This window comes from Hippopotamus amphibius, chromosome 7, assembly GCF_030028045.1.
Source record: "Hippopotamus amphibius kiboko isolate mHipAmp2 chromosome 7, mHipAmp2.hap2, whole genome shotgun sequence".
Lineage (NCBI taxonomy): Eukaryota > Metazoa > Chordata > Mammalia > Artiodactyla > Hippopotamidae > Hippopotamus > Hippopotamus amphibius.
In genome coordinates this window covers 41,158,153-41,180,352 of record NC_080192.1, presented here as the reverse complement: position 1 = coordinate 41,180,352, position 22,200 = coordinate 41,158,153, and the positions used below count along the sequence as shown (strand labels likewise).

The following is a 22,200-nucleotide window of genomic DNA, read 5'->3' as shown; positions in this document are numbered from 1 at the left end:
ATCTCAGGATATTGAATATAGTTCCCTGTGCTATATCATAGGACCTTGTTGTTTATCCATCCTACATATAATAGTTTGCATCTGCTAACCCCAAACTCCCAGTCCATCCCTCTCTCACTCCCCTTCCCCCTCCCCTTGGCAACCACAAGTCTGTTCTCTATGCCTGTGAGTCTGCTTCTATTTCGTAGATATGTTCATTTGTGTCATATTTTAGATTCCACATATAAGTTATATCATATGATATTTGTCTTTCTCTTTCCGACTTACTTCACTTAGTATGATAATCTCTAGTTGCATCCATGTTGCTGCAAATGGAATTATTTCATTCATGTAAATGGCCGAGTAGTATTCCGTTGTCTGTAAGTACCACATCTTCTTTATGCATTCATCTGTCAATGGACATTTAGGTTGTTTCCAGATCTTGGCTATTGTGAATAGTGCTGCTATGAACATAGGGGTGCATGTATCTTTTTGAATTATAGTTTTGTTTGGGTATACGCCCAGGAGTGGGATTGGTGGATCCTATGTTAATTCTAATTTTAGTTTTCTGAGGAACCTCCGTACTGTTTTCCATAATGGTTACACTAACTTACATTCCCACCAACAGTGTAGGAGGGTTCCCTTTTCTCCACATCCTCTCCAGCATTTGTTATTTGTAGACTTTTTAGTGATCGCCATCCTGACCAGTGTGAGTGATACCTCATTGTTGTTTTGATTTGCATTTCTTTAATAATTAGTGATGTTGAGCATCTTTTCATGTGCCTGTTGGCCATCTGTATGTCTTCTTTGGAGAAATGTTTATTTAGGTCTTCTGCCCATTTTTTATTGGGTTGTTTGTTTTTTTTGTTGCTGAGTAATATGAGCTGTTTGTATATTTTGGAAACTAAGCCTTTGTTGGTCTCATCATTTGCAAATATTTTCTTCCATTCTGTGAGTTGTCTTTTTCTTTTGTTTATGGTTTCCTTTGCTGTACAAAAGCTTGTGAGTTTGACTAGGTCCCACTTATTTGTTTTTGTTTTTATTTCTATTGCTTTGGGAGACTGACCTAAGAAAACATTGATACAATTTATGTCAGAGAATGTTTTGCCTATGATCTCTTCTAGGAGTTTTATGGTGTCATATCTTATGTCTAAGTCTTTAAGCCATAAAATAGAAATTAATTTTAATCACAGAATATATACAAGCAGCCCTTACTTTGCACAGTTCTGATATGCAGACATGCAGTTACCACTGTTTAGTTACATAACACTAGTCCCCCAGGAACATGGTTCAAATTTCAGTTACTCTGATGTGATATATTAACTGTGAGTAACTGCATAAAAGAATAAACTTCGCTGTTTGTCCACAAATAACTACCTAAATAACAGATCCCATCGTGCCCAATGACCAGTCACGTCACTTCTTTCAAAGTCTGTTGTTCATGCACAGAGTCTGTTTATGCAAATGCAAAAGCATGTAGTCATGTTGCCTCTGTGTTTCCCAATGATTGTAAATGCACGATATTTTAATAAAATCAATACTAGAAAGAAAGAACTGTCCAACAAAGAGGAAAGTGAAGCAAAGAAAGAAAAAAAGCAGTAACGCTGGAGGTGAAATTTGAACTGAACATAAGTGTTATTAGAAAGAAATAATTGATAGTGGGGATGTTGACCCTGCCACTGTTTGAGAGACTCTGGATATACTGTTAGGAGATCTTAATGAAGGTGAACTTATCAACGTAAGTGAGGAAAGCAATTGTGATGAGAAGGGTAAAGATGCCCCCAGAGAGAGTGATGCTTGTAAAAACATCACATCAAATGACCTCATGGAGATATTTCATGAAAGTGCAAAGGATAAAATGTGGAAGCTGATCCAAACTTAGGAGTAAAGTAATCCATAAGGACATAGGAAAGATGATCAATACTCACCGTAACTTACAGGCTGAGAAGTTAAGCACTCTTCAAGCTATTCTTGCTAAGTTTTTTATAAAGAAATAAAAGACTTTAATTCTCAATGTTTCTAATGTTTTAAATTACACACTAAATCAATATTTGTGTTACTTTTTCATTTCCCTAAGTATTTATAGTCAGCAATAAGAAAATTTTTAATGTTTTGACAAAAATTTTTGAAGATCACAGAGCAGGGACTTCCCTGGTGGCACAGTGCTTAGGAATCCGCCTGCCGGTGCAGGGGACACGGGTTCGATCCCTGGTCCAGGAAGATCCCACGTGCTGAGGAGCAACTAGGCCCATGCATCACAACTTCAGAGCCCATGCACTGCAACTACTAAGACCATGCACTGCAACTACTGAAGCCTGTGTACCTGGAGCCCATGCTCCACAACAAGAGAAGCTACTGCAATGAGAAGCCCTTGCACTGCAACAAAGACCCAACACAGCTGATAAATAAATAAATAAATACATACATAAATAAATTTATAAAAAGATCATAGAACAATTGTAATCATGCATCTGTGCCTGGGCACCAGCTGTTCCTTCTGCCTAAAATGCCCTCCTCCCACCTCTGTTTCTCTACCTGGAAATCTCACGTGCATTTCTCAAAACCCAGGTCAGATATTAAGATTGCTTTGCACAGTTTCAGCTTGCTGTGTAAAGAGAGGACTGCCTGGGAAATAAAGTCACAACTTACTGCACAGCCAAGTTTGTGGGTCTGTAAGATTCATACATCCTGAAACAGATAGATTTGTATGGATGACGCCTTGAACATGTTGTTAGGAGGTTTTGCCTTCACTTGATAAGTGGCATGGCGTAGGGCAAGGGTGCTGGACCGGGTTATCGGGAGCCTTGTGTTCTGGTCCAGCTTTGTGACTAAGTAGCTGTGTAATCCAGGCCAAGCCACTGAAGCCCCTTCTATTTCCCATCTGTAAAATACAGTGAGTATGAAAGTTCTCAAGGTTTTTTTTTTTTTAATCTTTTTTGGAGTATAATTGTTTTACAGTATTGTCAGTTTCTGCTGTACAACAAAGTGAATCAGCCACATGTACACATATATCCCCATACCCCCTCCCTCCCGAGCCTCCCTCCCAACCTCCCTATTTGAACTCTACATTTCTATAATTCTCTACCATTATTTAAGCGAGGTAAGGGAAGGAAGAGAAAAGAAAAATGCACCCCCCCAAGACTGTTGCCATTTGCCTAGTAATAATAAATGTTTATGGGGTGAATAAATGATTAGCATGATTTGGGTGGGGTGGGTAGGGCTATGCAAATATTGATTCCGGTGAGAATCTGCTGTTTATTGTACTCACTATTTTCATGTTAACCTTGCATATTGAGCTACAGCTCCCTTGATAACGTAGGGTACCCTGTTATGTATCCTTCAGCTCGGTGGACCATTTATTCACATACTCATTGGGCACAGTGCTAGGCACTAGGTGAGAAAAACTCAGTTCCTGCTTTGGAGGATCTCCCAGTGTGGCGGGAAAAAGAACTCATTTTTTCCAAGGGCGGGACATTTAAACTGGATTTTGGAAGATGCATATGAAATCACCCGATAGTGAGAGAGAAATGGGGTTGCGGGGAGGGCGTTTTAGGAAGAGAGGATGGCTGGTGGAAAGGCATGGATGTAGAAAAGAACATGAACAGTGTGAGCACTGAGAGTGGAGTGATTGACAGAGGATGGGTGGTGGGAGGAGTGGTTGAGATAAGACGGCTGGGTTTTGTGTTGAAATTAGAAAACATTCTAGGTATTTCTAGTAGAAAGGTTTTAACTGAGAGAATTCGGTGCTTACAAATTTGTTGGAAGGGAGGGAAATGAAGTAGGGGGTTGTACAGCGTTTAGATCATGTCACCACCGCTGCTACCCAGAGGTCTGGGGATGCTGCTTCCTCACCATGGTTGGGAAGAGTGTGAAACCACTGCCAATATCACAGGTAGGACATCGTCTTTGACTGGACAGTAGAATAAAATATGGCTGGTACAAAACTCTTTCTGCTGCAGTCTGTTTCAGAGTTGCTCTAGTGGAAGAGGAAGAACAACTTCAGCTTCCTTTCTCTCTACCAAATCCTGCATGAGTGTATTTAACTGACCGAATCGCATCTAGAACCTGGTAGCAAGGGGATCTGGGAAGTATGGTTCCCAGGCTCCTAGGCCCTGTGATAAAGAACCCAGAGGCAGAGTGGAAATGAATGCTGAGGGTCAGTAGGCAATATCGAGCATAGCTGGGAAGTCGAGCTGTGAGGGGCCTGGAAAGAGATGCTAAAAGAGTCAAGGAAATGCTGTATGGGATACCACTGAAACTTAAAAGTAGGATTTTCACAATTCAATCAGTTATAAGCATTGATGGCATAGCAGATATCATTCTTCTAAACAAAAAATCCCAAGCTCTATACCACAATGATTTAATAATTAAATAATATATATAAATAAATATATTTATTAAAAATTTAAATTTTATATATATATATATCTCCATGCAATGAAAAACCCCTCTAAGGGTTTTTAAAAATTTATGTATAGTTGACCCTTAACACAGGTTTGAACTGTGCAGATCCGCTTATACACTTTTTTTTTTTCAAAGATAAATACTAGAGTACTACTACATGATCTGAGGTTGATTGAATCTATGGCTGCAGAACCAGGATGTGGAAGAACCTCAAGTATGGAGGAACTGAATGTAAGGGGCAGACTCTAAGCTATGCGTGGGTTTTCAACCACACGGAGGGTCAGCATGCCTAATGCCCGCATTATTCAAGGGTCACCTGTGTTTGTCCTAACTCATCACCCAATATTCTTCCCCCCACGTTTTTACTGGGTACACATTTTGTGGCAGGCATTGTGAATACAGATGTAAAGCACCTATGGTCTCTGACTTTAAGAAGCTAATGTTCTTTTTCTTCTCAGTAAAGACTAAAAGAGATTTAGAGGGTTATTTGGTAGATTAATTCATTGCTTCTCAATGTAACTTCTGCTGAACCCTGTAAGATGAGCATCTTGTAAGATGCTCTAAGAAAAAAAATGGGCTTGCTATCAAACTAGGTTTAAAGAATTGGCATTTTATTTCCTTTTGAAAATTTCAGCCTCTAATAAATCCTGTAGTTAAATTCACCATTTAATTTTGTTTTACCAAAATTATCCACTTTTATTTGACTCCTAGTATCTATCAGCAGTTGAGTTCTTCAGGGCACAGTTGGGGAAAGACTGGCTGCTTGTATAGAAGAGTCAATCAAACTGAAGGCTACCATTGTGCTATTTACAAAAAGGATTTAGAAATGAGAGAATGAAAAGAAGAAAACTATTGTAGCTTCAAGTATGATTTCTTTACCTCAGAAGCATTTGCAGGACAGAAAGGGCATTGAACTAATCAAACCGATATTAATACTAAAAACATTAATAGCTATCAAAAATTAATTTCTTAAGGATGAGATATTAAGTGCCATAACCATCATCTAGGAAAATGCAAATCTTGGACAATGGAAGATTATAACTATTTCAATAGGCTATTACATGCTGAGCTTGGCTGCAGCAGCAAATTATGGTTGCATTCCAAAAAATTGGTAAAGGAGGTTTTGCAAACCAGTTACACACTCTGGAATCCTTTTACCTACAAGGCCTTGAAAGAGCCTTGAGAGGGTTGAGCAAATGGAAATGTGCAGAGTTAGATGCTGTGGTTCTTCACCTCTGCCTCCCCAGAGCCACTGAGGGGAGGTGTGGGGGTGTGGCTCACCTCATCTCTTGCCTGCAGCTGAGACGTGTTCTGGTGTATGACTCTAGCCTGGGGGTTCTGTGTGGCCTCGCAGTTTTGGCAGGGAGGGTGAGGCTGTGTGAGTTGGGCTGGGCCTTCTCTCCAAGAATCAGGCACTGGCTGTGGGCGAAAGGCAGAGAGAGCCAGCCTGAGACTGTTCTAGATCCTGCCCAATAGGCTGTGTGGACTGGATGCAGGAAAACCAGAGACTTAGGTAGAACAGCAGCTGGAGGAAAATGCATCGCTTGCCTCACAGAAAGTTCCAGCAAGTGTTCTCAAGCTGAGATTTCTGAGCAGTTGTCCACATAAAACAGCTCCAACATCTGCCAGTCGCCCCATGTGAGAAGCCTGGTTACAATAGTGCCTATTAAACCATTGATATCCTGCTGCTTTTACCTCTCCCACCACCCCTGCTTTGACCTTGCTGGGCATGGAGATCTAGGCCAGCTCACTGGGAGAGGAGAGATGCCCAGAAGAGAAAAGACAAAGGACCATCATCGGTGACCAGGCTACAGTGAGCCCCAGTGGCAGAAGTTTTAAATGCTCATTCTGCATCATGAACTGAGGCTGTCTTAACTTAAAATGACTATAGAACTTCTATTATTTACAGTAACAGGGAGGTCGTAGCACATGACCTCATATTCATACAAGGATTAGTGCGTTACTCCCATTGACCAGGCTTAAAGGGACACTGGGAGACAAAACCCAGTTGCTTCCACGATTACCCCATTACTTCTGCTTGTTCAGTGTACTCTTTACACCATTAAAAGAGACCAAGACAGACACGTGTAAGAAGATATTGGTGGATGCCTGCCATACAGCAGGGACCTGTGAGAATGTAACATGCCACTGAATATATGCTGGTAAAACCTTAATCCTGGCGTGTGTGTAGAGGCAAATCTATCCTGAGTTGTTTTAGATATGTCTGTAAGATGAAGGCTAAAGACTGGGTCAAGAAGTTGGAAGGAAGAGGTGGCAGTAACATAAGGGAGGCACAAGCTGAATCTAACTGAAGGCTGGCACAGGGGCAAGCCCTGTCGTGGCGGGGCCTACAGTTCCTCCATTCACCATTTTTGGGGCTTCTGCAGAGTCCCAAGTGTTGGGCTTGATGGGGTTTCAAAGCTGTTTTCCCCAGCACTTGACAGTTAATTTAGCAAGGGAGACTGACAACAATGCGATCTCTAATGGACTCCGGAGATAATATGAGCTAAGGAAAGTCAGAGTAAGTCAGCTCGGAGACTCATTTAAAAGTGAGGGTTAACAATAGAATCTGGCTTTGAACTACAGGTGGGCATTTGCTAGACTGAGAAGCATTTAACCTTGCAGATATCATGAGAAGTGGGGGAGGTAGTCTCACCTGTGATTCTTATATTGGTTAAGCTTCAGAATCATCTGGAAGCTCCAAACCCCCAGTGATTCTATCTTTGGTAGAAATCAAAAGCTCAACAGAGTAGTCCCTCAACCCTCCCAAGCTCCCACGTGATTCTGATACAGTAAATTCTGGCATTTGGGAACCGCTGTAAGGTCTCTGCACAAACATCTGACTTGGGTTTATGAAGGTCTGGTTGGCTGTTCTGCAACAGTGAATGGTTTTCCTGAAATCAGTACCCACATAAAGCCCACCAACAAACACAACCAACATCTCTTGTTAAAATGAATTAACTTTTATTGCTATTTTATAAAGCTTAATACTTTGCTAAAGGAAAAAAATTATATAGATAATATAGCCAAGAGAAGAAAGAACAGAGCTCAATAATCTGAAAAAAGCAGTAAGCAGCAATAAAATGACTACCTACAGAAAACTAGCAGTGCAATAAGATAAAGCAGAAAGCAGCTTTACATTGGGAAAAAAGTTACTTAAATACAGAAATAGCACCTTACAAAAAGGAATTGAGAAATGTAAACTCGGTAGGTAGATTCAAGTATAAAAGTTATACCCCCAACTCTTGTACCAGAATGAAAGGGCTTCACAAACCCTGGACAGTGTAGGGTACACACACACCTTCCTCAGTGCTGACTCAAAGCTGCATTTCCTTTTTTTTTTTTTTTTTCTTTTACAAAATTATACAATGATAGACTCAAGACTGCCATGACTTTTTCACTACCCTTAATATCCAAGTCTAGCTCAGCTGCTCAGCTACCATCAGTTGCCCTGAAACAAACAGATTCATATTCCCGATGGAAATGACCATTGAATTATTATTTCTACACATCACAAAGCCACATGAAGTGGGTACTGAATACAAAAGCAATCTGCTCTTGGTTTTCTATTGCTAAGTATGGTCAAAGAATCATAATCTCATTTATGGGTTTGTTTCTTAACACCCCTCAAGAACCGTGAATCCTCTGAGGTTTATGTGGTCATATTATGAACAGAATTAAAAAAAATAATAAAAAAAGGATAGCAGAGAAGTTAAAGTGGCAGGCACCCAAGAACAGTATGGGGAAAATCAGTCTGTGTTTTCATCTACAAATAGACCTCTTGTAGTGAAAATATTTTGTGGAAGGTCTGAAGCATGATATATTTAAAATGCATGTATCCTGTGCAGACTTACATGCGGTATGTCTTATAATCTACTTGAAAAAGGCATATTTTTGTTTCCATAGGGAACCCATCATATTAGTTCAGGGTAATCATTACCATGCAATTAGATTAGCTGGTGATGAGAGTCACATTTTTTTATCTGTTTAACTCTAGAGGAGATTGTGAAAAGGGGGAAAAAACACCATCTTGTAAACTTTAAAAGTTTAGTGTTGATAAAAATTTTATATAACAGCAAATTTATTTAATCTGGGTACCTACCTCAAGTTTTCAAAAATCTTGTGGGGGTGATAAGGCTAATATTATCCTGTAGTTAATATAAAACTACTTTACTCAGACTCCCAGAGTCTCTTAAATTAATATTTTTCTTTCATATAACATTCTATTGGGTCCAAAAGTAAAAATAAAATCCTACACCAAGATTCCACATCTAAGAAGTTTAAACCACAAGAAAGGAATAAAGAAAGGAAGGAATGAAGGAAAAGAGGGAGAAATGAAGGGAGAGAGGGAGAGAGGTGGGGGGGAAGGAGGGAAGGAGGAAGCCATTTACTCTGAAGAGACAATGAGGTAAATATCAATACACCTAGGCATACAAAGATCTAGTTTGGCTACTTAATGAAACCCTAAATACGGTTTAACAAAGGCATGCTGACGAGTTTCCAGAATTGTATTTATGCTAGAGCAATGATCCCCTGCACTCTGTTCTTATTTTACAGAAGTTCTATGAAAAATAACTGGTTTGAATACTCTTGGATTCTGAACATGATGTGTCCGTTTTACCTCCTACTCTTCCCAACATGAAGAAAAAAAAGTAAAAGAAAAAAAATAAAGTATCACCTATTGTCCTATATCAATTTCTACATTGTCATTCTTCAGAATTCTACTAAAAGGTCCCAACTAGGTTCCAATTTTCCATATAATTGCTTTCTACCATCCTGATTTATTCAATAACAGCAATTGCTAGAAGGCATTCCATACCTGATACTCTACAGTTAACATTTAAGTAAAAAAAACCACAAGGGCATGTAGTGAAGGAAACTGAACATGATAGGATTTTTTTTTTTTTTTTTTTTTTTTACAAACGAACAGTAAAACCTCACCGTTCACACAGTTATTGAGAAGCAGCTATCTGGCTGCTAGAGTTCATCTTAATTCTCATGCCCAGGCTGGGTTAGCACAGTTCATTATAGCAAGGTGTGTCATTCACAGTTATTTTGGTCTTGACATTCCATCATGTATATACATTTATCCACATTATTACTAGGTTGTAAAGTAAGTGCAGGGCAAATTACAGGAAAAAAGTACAAACATTCAAGTCGTCATACCCTGAAAAATATGTGTTTTGCTGTCGTTGTAAACTTCTTGCACTAAATCCCACTTCAGGAACAAAATAAATAATACCATAGGATTCACAACTGAAGTTGGCTTCTTGATGAAGCCAAAGGAAGCAGTAGCTTTTTTAAACTGCAGAAAGGAAGTGTCTCACCACAGATCTACCCCGGGGGAGTGGGAATACACATCAAGAATGCTCAACCCAGTTAAGTGCTAGACGCTCCCCCCCAACCCCTTTAGAAAAACCACAAGGCTCCAGGAGGCTGTTCAGATCTCCTTCCAGCAATAAGATGATTCTTGAATGAAAACCACAAAAGTCTGTTGGTGCTTTCACTGTGACACCATGCACAGAGTCTGGACTCTAACTGGTATGAAATGCACAATTAGGAACAATTACTTTCAGGAAAATAGATGCTTCATGATGATGGAGAGTTAACATCAGAACCAGGGGATGCAGGAGAGAGGAAGGATGCGTGCTGAAGACCAGATGGTTTGCATTCTAGTTTCCATTCAGCGCTAGGACATGACCTGTAACACAGGGAAATATAGGCGCCTGGATCCCACCCCACCCAGGCAAAGCGTCAGGTTAGTCAGCCCCGCTGCTGGGGATTTCGAGTCTCCTTTGTGCTGAGCTGGTGTTTTGTGACTGATTCCTTTCTCTTCTCCTAAAGACAGGGTCCCCGAGGCTGCCAGGTGTCTTGAAAAAGGTCTCTCGATGCGTGCGTCGGATGCTCTTGGGGGTCACTGGAACCGGTGACTAAAAGAGGAAAAAAGAAAAAAAGTACATAAAAACAGAAGTGAAGTCAAATTGTACCCAATCTCTGAACTGGAAGCCACCTCTCTCTCTTTTTTTTTCACTGAAGTATAGTTGATTTACAATGGTTGTGCCAATCTCTGCTGTACAGCAAAGTAACTCAGTTATACCCAGACTTTTTTTTTTATATTCTTTTCCATTATGGTTTATCACAGGATATTGAATAAAATTCCCTATGCTATACAATAGGACCTTGTTGTTTATCCATCCTGTATATAATAGTTTATATCTGCTAATCCCGAACTCCCAGTCCTGCCCTACCCCCGCCACCGGCAACCACAAGTCTGTTCTCTATGTCTGTGAGTCTGTTTCTATTTTGTTCATTTGTGCCACACTTTAGATTTCACATATAAGTGATATCATGTGGTATTTGTCTTTCTCTTTCTGACTTACTTCCGTTAGCATGATCATCTCTAGTTGCATCCATGTTGCTGCAAATGGCATTATTTCATTCTTTGTTTTATGGCTGAGCAGTATTCCATTGTGTGTGTATATCACATCTTCCTTATCCATTCATCTGTTGATGGACATTTAGGTTGCTTCCAGGTCTTGGCTATTGTGAATAGGGCTGCTATGAACATAGGGGTGCCTGTATCTTCTTGAATTACAGTTTTGTCCAGGTATTTGTCCAGGTACATGCCCAGGAGTGGGATTGGCGGATCCTATGGCAACTCTATTTTTAGTTTTCTGAGGAACCTACACTCTGTTTTCCTTAGTGGCTGCACCAACTCACATTTCCACCAACAGTGCAGGAGGCCCCTCATGACCTATGTCGCTGTGATCCCCGTGCAGGTGTTCCATCCTCTTTGCTTTTCTGTCACACTCAGCCGGTATATCTCCTTCACAACACTCATCACAGTTGGAAACGAGCTGATTTATTTTGTGTGCAGAAAGGCAGCTGAGTGAAGAGGTCACAAGCGTGGCACTGACACCTGGAGCCAGGGTTTGGGCTCTGTCATAACGAGCTGCGTGACCTTGGGCATATTACTTAACCAGTCTGTCCTCAGTTTCTTCATCCATAATTGGGGGTGATAAAAGTACCAACTTAGCAGGGTTATAACAGTTAAAGGAGATAATATTTATAAAGTACTTTCGATCATGCCAGGCAAGTAGTATGTGTATGTGTCTTTGTTCTTTTTGTTTACTTGCTAATGTTTATCCTTTCATGTTAGATATTTATCCCTTTAATGTGCTCTAAAAGGGCAGGAACCATGATCCTGTTTATTGTTATATCTTTACTGCCTGGGTCACTGCCTGGCACATAACTTGTGATCAAGAAGCATCTGCTATATTATAATCGCCTTATTTAAAAACTAACATGGATATTTCAATGTCTAACAAACTTTTGAGCCTCTGAATTACTTGTCTAAAACACTTTTGGCCACAACACAACTCTTTCTCTGGGAGAGAAATAATTACTCTGAACAATGCCTAATGCGTAACAGGAATTCAACAAATGCTTACTGACTGAACTACAGATGGAGTTGGGGAGGCAAATAAAGTACTGATTAATTTATACTGATTACAGACATGTATATATGTACATCTCTATATATTTTGAGTATGTACATACCTACACATCAAGGAAACAATGGATATATTAATATATAGCCATTACCTCCTAAACCGTGCATGATATGATAGATGCTACAAATCTTTGAGCTCGTATCAAGATTTCTGTTTCCTTTGATTGTTTCTATAGCTGCACAATTAAAATTCAGGATGGTCTCCTTAATGACCTAGTGACATGAGAGCTTGGAGAAATCATCTGAGTATTCAGCATGCATCAAAAATCACTGTGGGGCTTCCCTGGTGGCGCAGTGGTTAAGAATCTGCCTGCCAATGCAGGGGACAAGAGTTCGATCCCTGGGCCAGGAAGATCCCACATGCCTCACAGCAACTAAGCCTGTGCACCACAACTACTGAAGTCCGTGTGCCTAGAGTCTGAGCTCTGCAACAAGAGAAGCCACCGCAATGGGAAACTGGCACACGGCCACAGAGTAGCCCTCGCTCGACACAACTAGAGAAAGCCCAAGTGCAGCAACGAAGACCCAATGCAGCCAATAAATAAATAAATAAATAAATAAATCTTAAAAAGAAAAAAAAAAACAACAAAACCCTGTGAACTATGCTTTAAGGACGTCCCTTCTGATTCTAAGAAACAGATTGACACCTAAAACTATTTTTGCCTTTAAAGCACAGGATCTCCCACCTTCTGTCTCAGTGCTTTATGAAATAAGCAGATACCTCTGGGTCAACAATAGAAGCCAGGGAGAATCTGACATAGAACCCCGTCTTACAGTTGTTTGACTTAAATCTGACTGAAGGCAGGCAAATGCCATCCCTCTGCTCCTTCTGTGCCGAGCTGAAATGAACCTTCAGGACTCACCTGCTGTAATTTTACCACAGAGGCTGGATGTCCTCCGTAAACGGGGGATTCGGGCTGGATGACACTGTGTGATCTTGACATCACCGGACTCAGGTTAAGTGAGTGTGGACCCTGAAGCTGAGGGTCTGCGGAGGGGAGTGTCGACGATTTTGGATTAACCAGGGAGGCGGGGCCGATGAGAAGATGAGCTGTTGATCCAAGGCCAGGCAGACCAAAATTCACAGGTCCTGTGTTTGGGAGAGCGCTGGGAGCAGAGGGCACCGGCCCGGGCATCGTGGGTGAGTAGAGAACAGGGAAGGGGCCCAGTGTCGGCGACGGTAAGACCATGCACGGAACACTGAGCGGCGGCAGCTGACCTGAAGACGGTCCCACAGCGTGGGGGGTCTGATTGCCAGATAAGAGCACATTGAAACTATTTAATCCTGGGACAGAAGCAACACAAGGTGAAAGTCAGCACAGGTGACGATACCATCCAAGCTCCCACCCCTCAGGGCCCTTCTGAACGGGAGCCCGCAGTAAATCAACCCCCACCCCGCAGCCAGGCTACCCGCTCTGCTCTGTGCCCTCCTGGCCCCAGGCTGCTTCCTCGCAGCGGGGGCCACCACCGGACCCCCACATTTACCCGTGAGACAACGTGGTGGATGCTCGAGTCTCCTGAGAGAGTTTATTAACATGAGCTCCGCTGATTCCAAATTGAGGAAAGTGAACTTGGTTGGGAAAAAGAATATCTTTCTTTTTACAAACTTCTCACAGACGTTTATATTTCCCCCAGTTAAGACCATGGGCAACAAATTACAACAGAATGAACAGTACCTTGACTTTATCACTAGTAAAAATCGGAGATGTATTCATAAAATGTTACCGTGATGGCAGATTTCTTAAGAGTCTAAAGCTCTCCACAACTTTGAAGTTATGAGAGGCCTGGACTTGCTGTCAGATCTTTATGTTACTATAATTTAAAATAATTCTTTTTCTAACTGGATTTCAATATAATTTTGGCTTCCTTTGTAATCCTATGTATTTAATTCTCTGCACCTATATACATCCTGAGGAAGAATTCTCAGGCTTCACCATAGTGTCCAAGGGCCAATGGCCCAGAAAAAACTACTGATCCCTATGCTGGGCTGTTGTTTTCATTCTGAAGAAGCCGGGTCTGTTTTTTGTTTATTAAGGTATCAGCAACACTGAATAGCATCTTTAGACAAAGCCCTCACAAAATATTTGCTAAAGGAATAAAGAATGTTTTCTAGATAAATGGGTAATAACAAACACCAAGCTAACCTGTGATGGGAACCAGGAATTGAAGAAAATCACTTTGTCTCTTTGCATCAAAAGCAGCTTCATGTACACAGTGCATATTTTTAAAATTAGGTATCTGTTATAGTTCAGCTTTATTTCAAAGGAGTAACAGCATTTACTGAATCTTACTAAGTGTCAGGCACTATTATCCTAAGTGCTTTAGATGTATTATCTTATTAAATTTAATCCAATTTTCATAGCACCCCCATGAAGCAGGTGCTCTTATTATTGCTGTTTTACCAATGAGGGCTGAATACTTAAGTTCACATGGATGAGAAGTGGTTTTAACGTCCAGCCCCCTCACTCCAGCCCCGGCACTCGACCACAAGGACATGTCAGCACTTCTGGATATTTAAGAGATCAGTGTGTGAGCTGCACACAGTGGCCAAGAGGTTCATATTGTTAAACTGAACCACTGCCAGATTCAGCTAAATTATAAAAACAGAATCATCTTTTGAATTTGTTGTGCTCTTTTTTTTTACCAAGTAAAGTTGAATGCATTAAAAATAAATTACCTGCCCTAATTATTTTCTCATTATCCGTGAGATTGGTGAAAGTGAAGGCAGCCTTCACCTTCATTTCACTGACAGAGAAAGCAATGGGCCAGGAGTGAAATGACTCAGAGGAGCTCATCGATGCACTAGCTCGGCCAGGTAACATGAACAAAAATTTACACAACCAATTTATGATCTGACTACCCAAGGGACGTGCAGACATGACACCCCTTACCTGCTGGTGACTGCACATAAAGATACTGCAGCAAAGAGGGCTCTTTGGGGCTTTCATTCTCTTTCGAAGGCTTTTCTATCTCTGTATTTCTAGAAGGATTTCCCCAATCAGAAGAAACAAAGCAGTTTGCTGTAGCCTTTCCCGAAACCTCCTTTGCAGCCAAAAGTTGCCGAATGTCTTCATGGGGTGCAGGTCCCCTGTTATCCACGGTCTTGGGAGAGGCAATGTCTGTGGAATCTGAGGGTTTCTAAGCACAACCCAACCAGCAACCAGAAAAGCAAGTCAAAATCCCAGCAGTAAATTACAATAACAGTTTTCTCCAAATAGCAAACACATAAACAAAAAGGCCGGACACGGCTGTGTGCCACCCTGATTTGTGTATGTCAGTGGTTTCTGTCATATTTATAGGAATGGTCTGAAGATCAGTGTCATATCACAGGCTTCTGTAGACTTATGATTTCTCAAGCACAGAAACAATGGCGATTTTAATAATAGGAAACTGGGTATTGTGTTTAGACTATGAAACAAATTTCTGAGCTGGAACACATAAAGGGTGTTGATGCTGCAGGCTTTTAGGGGCTTGATAAGAATTGCAGGGCTCAACCAAAGCTGTCTTGGTTATCTAAGACACACATATATAGAGATATACCAGTCATTCTTTCCCTTCTGTTCTGCAACCCCAGGCTATACACAAAATTAGAAAAATTCATTCTGGCAGGAGGAAGGCATAGAGGAGGAAGGGTCTTAATTAATGGACTGATTTCCATGAAGTGTGCCTCACTGATCCTCCACGAGTGGCTGCAGTGACAGGGCTTCTGCTTTCTGAGAATTTTACTGGTCATATCTCATTAACCTCCGAAAGGCTTCTAAGTGGGAGATGCGGACAGCTCAGATTTTTGCTCTTTTCATCCTGTGGCTAGGGAAACGGCTCTCTGAGCGGTAACACGACCACTGACACAGACACTGAGAGCCAAAGGGCACCCACATTCCTGACTGTGGACCTCAGGTACACCCTGGATTAAGAGGACTATTTCATCAACGTGTCAAAAAAAAAGTAAAGCAAAAAAGACTGGGAAAGAATGTACAAACATGTTAACAGTGATTGCCTCTATGTGTTGGGATTGTGGATAGGGTTTTTTTTTCCGTTATACTTTTCAGCATTTTATGTAAAGTGTGACTTTTATAAAATCACTTTTATTACAGCACTACTTTATGGCAGGATTATTTGGGAGAGCCCGCTCTGGGCTTAATTATACAAGTGACACATGCACTACCTCCTGTTTCAGACTCAGTAGCTTATGACTATGCGTGTCTCTCTCAGGAAGAAAATTTGGTCCACGGCCGTCAGGTAGCACGTCCACCCGAACCCCTTACCTTGGGCATGACGAGGGAGAGGGGGCCGTCCTCGTAGTCCCTACTTTGTCTCTTCGTGGCCGGCTCCTCCTCCCCCTGGGGCTTCCTCTCCTCACTGAGGCGCTTCTGAATGGAGGGTGTGGCCGACTGCTCTGCTGCTGTGACTTCCGAGCCTCTGCTGTCCCTCTCTGACCCTGGGGACGGTCCCTCCTGCAGGCCCCCACACAGCATGAACAGTGAGGTGGAGGGCACGTACACCAGGGGCCGGCCGGCCAGCAGAGCCGGCTTCAGGCTCTCCGCATCCGAGGCCGCAGAGGCGAGGGAGACAGCTCCTTGTCCATTCAGACCATTCCGGGTGGAGAAGGCCTGCAAGTCCGCCTGAGCCACAGAAAGTATTTGGTGGGCTAAGGGATTCACAGAATATTCCGAGTCTGCAGAGAGGCCGGGGAAAGCAGCAGCGGCATCCAGGCTGCCTGATGGAGGCATCGCTCTCTGATTGGCAGAAGCTTCCACCCTGTAATAAAAGACACAAAGTGGGGCCCACCCAGTTACCACATTCTTCCAACTCCTGACTCTGCTTTCCTAAAGAGAGACGCACCAAAGCAGGAGTGAGGGAATCCTGCTCAGGCCGCTATTAAAGTGCACTCCCTGGACTTCCTAGGTGGCTTAGTGGTTAAGAATCCGCCTGCCAATGCAGGGGACACGGGTTCGATCCCTGCTCCAGGAAGATCCCACATGCCATGGAGCAACTAAGCCCGTGTGCCACAACTATTGAGCCTATGTGCCACAACTACTGAAGCCCATTCGCCTAGAGCCCGTGCTCCGCAACGAGAGGCCACCACAATGAGGAGCCTGCACACCACAATGAAGAGTAGCCCCCACTCACTGCAACTAGAGAAAGCCCGTGTGCAGCAACGAAGACCCAACACAGCCAATAAAATAAATAAATAAATAAATAAATAAATTTATAAAACAAAAAAAAGTGCACTTCCTGAGTATATGAGCCTGCTCCAGAGGAGATGACCATATACCTGGAATGGATGCTTAGGGATGGGGTAGGGGATCTCAGGTTAGGGCTAAAATAGAGGCTTCTCCCCTGCCTCTCCCAGAGCCAAGTCATCAGCTACCCAACTATGTACCCCTTTCCAGGCACACAGATGCTATAACGATGAGCATAATACTGTAATAATTTTACATAATCATTGTAACACTAGCTGCTCTCATCCATCCCCCCCCCCCCCCCCCCCCCCGCCCAGCCTACTAGGGAGGAAAACTGAAGCTCAGAAGCCAAACTACTGAAGGTCATCCAGCTGGACCTCACCCTCAATCACTGAGAGATGCCAGGTAGATAACAGAGACTAGGCCAGCCGTTGACTTAAAAAGGACAGGTCTAGTTTCTCTCAAATCCACTGTGAGATAAATGAAGTGGGCAGTGACTGAGGAAATAAATTTGTAAAATTATTTTGTCATTCGTGTCCCATTCTGCTCCATATTACTACAGAATTTTTAGGCAGCACACATTCAAATTAAGTCCCCTCAGTCTAGGAGATGATTAGCAATGTCTGGGCCTTTTATATAGAAAAATTTCCAAATACTAGACAACATGTTTATATTTCTAGTATAGTTTTGGAAATAGATGAGGAAGACTCTGTTGGGACTCCTGTAGGAACTAGTAAATAGAGAACAGGGATCTCCCTCAACCTCTGTGATGGCATCACTGAGAGTGACTTTGCTCACATTCTCGCCCGCTGTGCTGCTGGGGATAAGCAGACGCACGGGCTGCAGAGGTGAGGAAAGCGCTCCAACCACAGCCTCCCCGAACGAGGGATGCCTGTCACTCAGCTCTGTGAAACAACGTGCCCACGCTGACAGCCACCTCCACCGCCCGACCTCTGGCCCTTCACCTTCAACCTCCCCATCTCCACCAATAAGATCACCACCACCGGAGACCCAGCTGTTCTTTGCGACGCCTCTTTCTTCTTCAGTGAGTCTAGCTGACTCCCTCCCTGTCTTATACTGATTTCCATTTCTTTCCATCTCCAGCTGACAGGGCTCAGACCAGCACCACCACAGACCAGAATGCCTGGGAATGCTCTATTCTGTGATCTCTGAATATGAAACTCTTCTCTACTTCCAATCCCACCTGCTTAAAGCAGTCAGAATGGTCTTCTCCAGTGAATCTACAATGACTCTTTACTGTCCATCCGATAAATCCAAACTCTCCTACTTGGCTTTCAAAGCTTTCTGCCAACTTAACCTCCTCACCGCCAACACCCCAAGCTTTCCTTATAAATATTTCCTTTCAGTATCCTATTTGGACAAATCACTATGGCGAAACTCATCAGCTTATTTCCCCTCCACTCTCTGACTCTGGCTCAACAATCTGTTTCTTCCCGTGTCTGTTATTATAAACCTCTCCTGTTCTCTCTTTAGCATTTCCTCTGCTTCCTCTGATAATATGTGATTTCCTCCAAAATCAAACCCCAGATCTGACTCAGATAGCGTAGATGTAAATCTCAGCTCTGTCACTTCTTAGTATCGTGACCTCGGGCAAGTTACTTAACCTCTCTGGGTTTCAGTTTCCTCTCTGTAAAATGAGGATAATAGCACCAACTTCAAAAGGTTATGATATTAGATGAGATACTACACATAAAACTTTAGGAACAGTACCTGGTAGTTCATAAACAACATTAGCTACGATGACAACAAAGTGATTCATAGGACTGTGACGCGTCATTTCTCCGTGTCACATTAGCAGTGACTTCTTTTCTCCTTGTACTTATCTTTTTATTTATTTTTTTCCTTGTAAGTTTCTTAGCCTGACAGCCACCTCCACTGCCCGACCTCTGGCCCTTCACCATACATTTTTCATACTTTTGTGTCCCGGATGCCACATCCTGTGCAGTGTTGGGAACAAGGGGGAAACTTACAAAATTCTTAATAAGAAATGGCTGACCTTCGGGCAGGATTGCTAAATTTTACTTCTGAAGGGTGGCATTTCAATTTAGTCAAAGTTAACACTAGGATTAGAAAAAAATATACTTGGGGTTTTAAAAAGACTACTTACTGTGAATTGTCTTCTATTTTCTGTCTGTAGACAGCTGCCAGGCTTCCAATTTCTAAGGCGTAGCCACCTGATTCTAAAAATGAAAATATGAAGGTCTAACAAATATAGCAAGGGATATATACACACCAATTATATACAGCAGGATTCATTATCCACAGCTCAGGGATTATAAGACTATCACAAATCCATTCTGGTTTTGATTCAAAGAGGGAAATGTGCAGAAGCTAGCTATTAATGGTGGATGCAGGTCTCATCAAAAATTAGTAAGAAAACAAAGCAAGAATTGCTCTGTAGGTCTGATGAATTGCTGAGCTGCCTCAAACAGGCCAACCATGGCAAACCAAATAATCTTCAATCTCCAAGGCCGACTAGAATCCATTTCAGGCATGGGGCCATGATTATACCCTGTGAAGTCACCAACTCTTTTACCCCCAAAATCATTTCACTTCAGGTAAGTGAAAAAAACAGGCAGAGCCCAGAGTCAGCTTACTTTAAAATGCCAGTGCATGGGTAGGGCTACAGTTACATGGTGACTGACAGATTCCATGGATTAAGTAAAGGCAGATACCTTGTTTTTCTCTGTAAGGGCTGCTGGGTTCTGAGTTCACTTTCCTCTGGATCCTCTCAGAAGCCTGATCTGAGTTAAAAGAGCCATGCCGAGCAAGCTTCTGTTTTGCACAGAATTGAATGTGGCCATATGCTTCTCTTTTCAGTTCTGGTAGGACAGGTGCAGAAACATCCACTAGTTCTTCATCTAAATAAATAAGAGAATTGGTAGTGTTGTTACACAACTATAATTCAGGATAATTTTAGCCTTTTTAAGATATGGCTTTGAGAACCTATCGTTGTAATGGAGCTACCCTATAAATTAGAAACTGAGGTAGTCAAAGGAATTTTATGAGTGTTCTTTTGATGTACTAATTTTTTTAAAAGATAGTGAATGACTTTAAAGTAAGACCGAATCCATATATATTCTAAAATTATTTAAAACTGCAACAAAAGTAGAGCAGGATGTTCTGTAACCCAAATTAGAATGGACCTGACATTTCAGATGCTTTCTTTGGGCAGAGATATCAAAGGAAAACCCAACCATACTCAGCCCAACATGCATATTTAGAGATTTTAACATTAATTGAGATCAGTCTCTTATGCCACAGCCCTAGAGCAACGAGTATAAGAATCTCTATTTTCTATTATTATGCTTTATTATTTCTTTCTTATGCAGTAGGAGGCTCAGTTACTAAGTGACCGAAGGAATAAGGTCAGCAGAAACCTCATGGTTGAAATGCTACAGAACAGTGAGGGTAATAGAAGGCTGGGCCTTGGAGGCCTATTTTATGCTTAAATAAGCCTGTGTGAAATCAGGACAGACATTTCTATATAGAACCAGGCCTGTATTCTATAAAGAAATGGTCCTCATTGCTCAGATAGTCCTTCCTATCCCGCTCATCTGTGCTTTTTTTTTGTAAGTTCAAAGCATGCACATTTAACTGTAAGACTGATTTAATAAACTGAAAGGCCCAGCTAGACTTACCTTTTCTAAAACACACAAATATTGAAAAAGAAAATCACCTTATGGTTTTCTTTTTCTTATAATAAAACCCCAAGAAATGTTTTGTTTAGAAAATCAAATTATAGAAGAAAATGGGTCAAGGTAGTAACAGGGATCACAACTACCCTCCTTCCTGAAATAAAGTCTTGAACAACATACATGAAACAGTGGCTCTCAAGACACTGGACATCAGGATACGAAGGACAGTGATCCTTTAGAGACAGGAATCGAATGAGGTGAGCTCTATGATTGCCCCAGCTGACTGCCTAGAGGATGTTTCCAGGTTAGGGAACAGAGAGGGGGACCTAGGCAGAGCCTGGAAGTCTCTGCAAGTTACGGATGGAGCTGGGAGTCCAGGAAAGCCAAGGCAGCTAGAGTTTGCAGGGCACAATACTGAAGAGCAGAGCCATACAGAAGAATGCTAGAGGTCTGCAGAGGGTCCCCCTTGAGTACAGTTGTCCCTCAGTATCCACAGGGGATTGGTTTCAGGTCTCCCCATGGATACCAAAATCTGCAGATGCTCAAGACCCTTACATAAAATGCATAGGTTTGCATAAAACCTACACACTAAATCATCTCTAGATTGCTTGGAGTACCTAACACAGTGTCAGTGCTGTGTAAATAGTTGCTGGTGTGCAGCAAATTTAAGCTTTGCTTTTTGGGACTTTCTGGAATTATGTGTTTCAATATGTTTGACCCGTGGTTGACTGACTCCACAGATGTGGAACCTGCGGGTATGGAAGGCTGGCTGTATTTAGTGGAGTACTCATGCGTGTGAGGAAACTACCCAAGGCCAGGGAAACAGCCCTCAAAAAGAGTTGAAGGAACAGTGTCTGCAGTACACACAGGGCTGAGAATAGTGCCTACTGCCCAAAAAGTGGAAAAAAAATCTCATAATTCTTGGGTCATTGGTTAGAATGCCAAAGAGTGTTGGCTCAGTAGTGGGGACAAGTATTCAAGACTGACCTGCCTAACAAAGCTTAAAAGCAAGACCTGAAAGGATCACTGTTTCCAAGTAACTTTGCTGCATCCCAGAACAAAGATCAAGAACATTTTTAGGAAGAGAGAATTATCTCCAAAAAATAGGGGATATATGTATACATATAGCTGATTCACTTTGCTGTACAGTAAAAACTAACACAATATGGTAAAGCAACTATACCCCAATTACAAAAAAAAGTTTTAAAAGAGAGAATTATCTAGCGCCTAACAACTTATAATTCTCAGTGTCTGGCATACAACTAAAAATTACCTTATACACAAAGAGGCAGGTAAATATAACCCACAATGAGGAGAAAAATCAGTTGGACCCCAAAGTGACACAGATGATAGAATCAGTGGATAAGCACATTAAAATAGATGTATTCCATAAATTCAAGAAACTGAACATGTTAAGTAGATACATTATAAAGGCCCAAGTCAAACTTCTAGCAATAAAAAC

The 22,200-nt window shown here is 41.8% G+C and overlaps 1 protein-coding gene across 2 annotated transcripts in view; it reads right to left on the bottom strand.

The window, feature by feature from the left end:
• Window positions 1-7,371: 7,371 nt before the first annotated feature.
• The window catches only part of E2F7 (E2F transcription factor 7), a 39,907-nt gene continuing 25,078 nt past the window's right edge, over window positions 7,372-22,200 (bottom strand). The window contains exons 8-14 of one of the 2 annotated variants that reach the window (XR_009054884.1): window positions 19,776-19,961; window positions 19,208-19,280; window positions 16,162-16,654; window positions 14,788-15,034; window positions 12,760-13,181; window positions 10,764-10,887; window positions 10,177-10,313 (exon numbers count right to left, since the gene is read on the bottom strand). Coding sequence is in view for 1 of the 2 variants with exons in the window: in XM_057743729.1 (XP_057599712.1) it covers window positions 10,143-10,313; window positions 12,760-13,181; window positions 14,788-15,034; window positions 16,162-16,654; window positions 19,208-19,280; window positions 19,776-19,961 (1,592 nt within the window). In the remaining variant the exon portion in view is untranslated. Of the gene's footprint in view, window positions 10,314-10,763; window positions 10,888-12,759; window positions 13,182-14,787; window positions 15,035-16,161; window positions 16,655-19,207; window positions 19,281-19,775; window positions 19,962-22,200 lie in introns of both variants that reach the window. The other variant, XM_057743729.1, reaches the window with a different exon arrangement.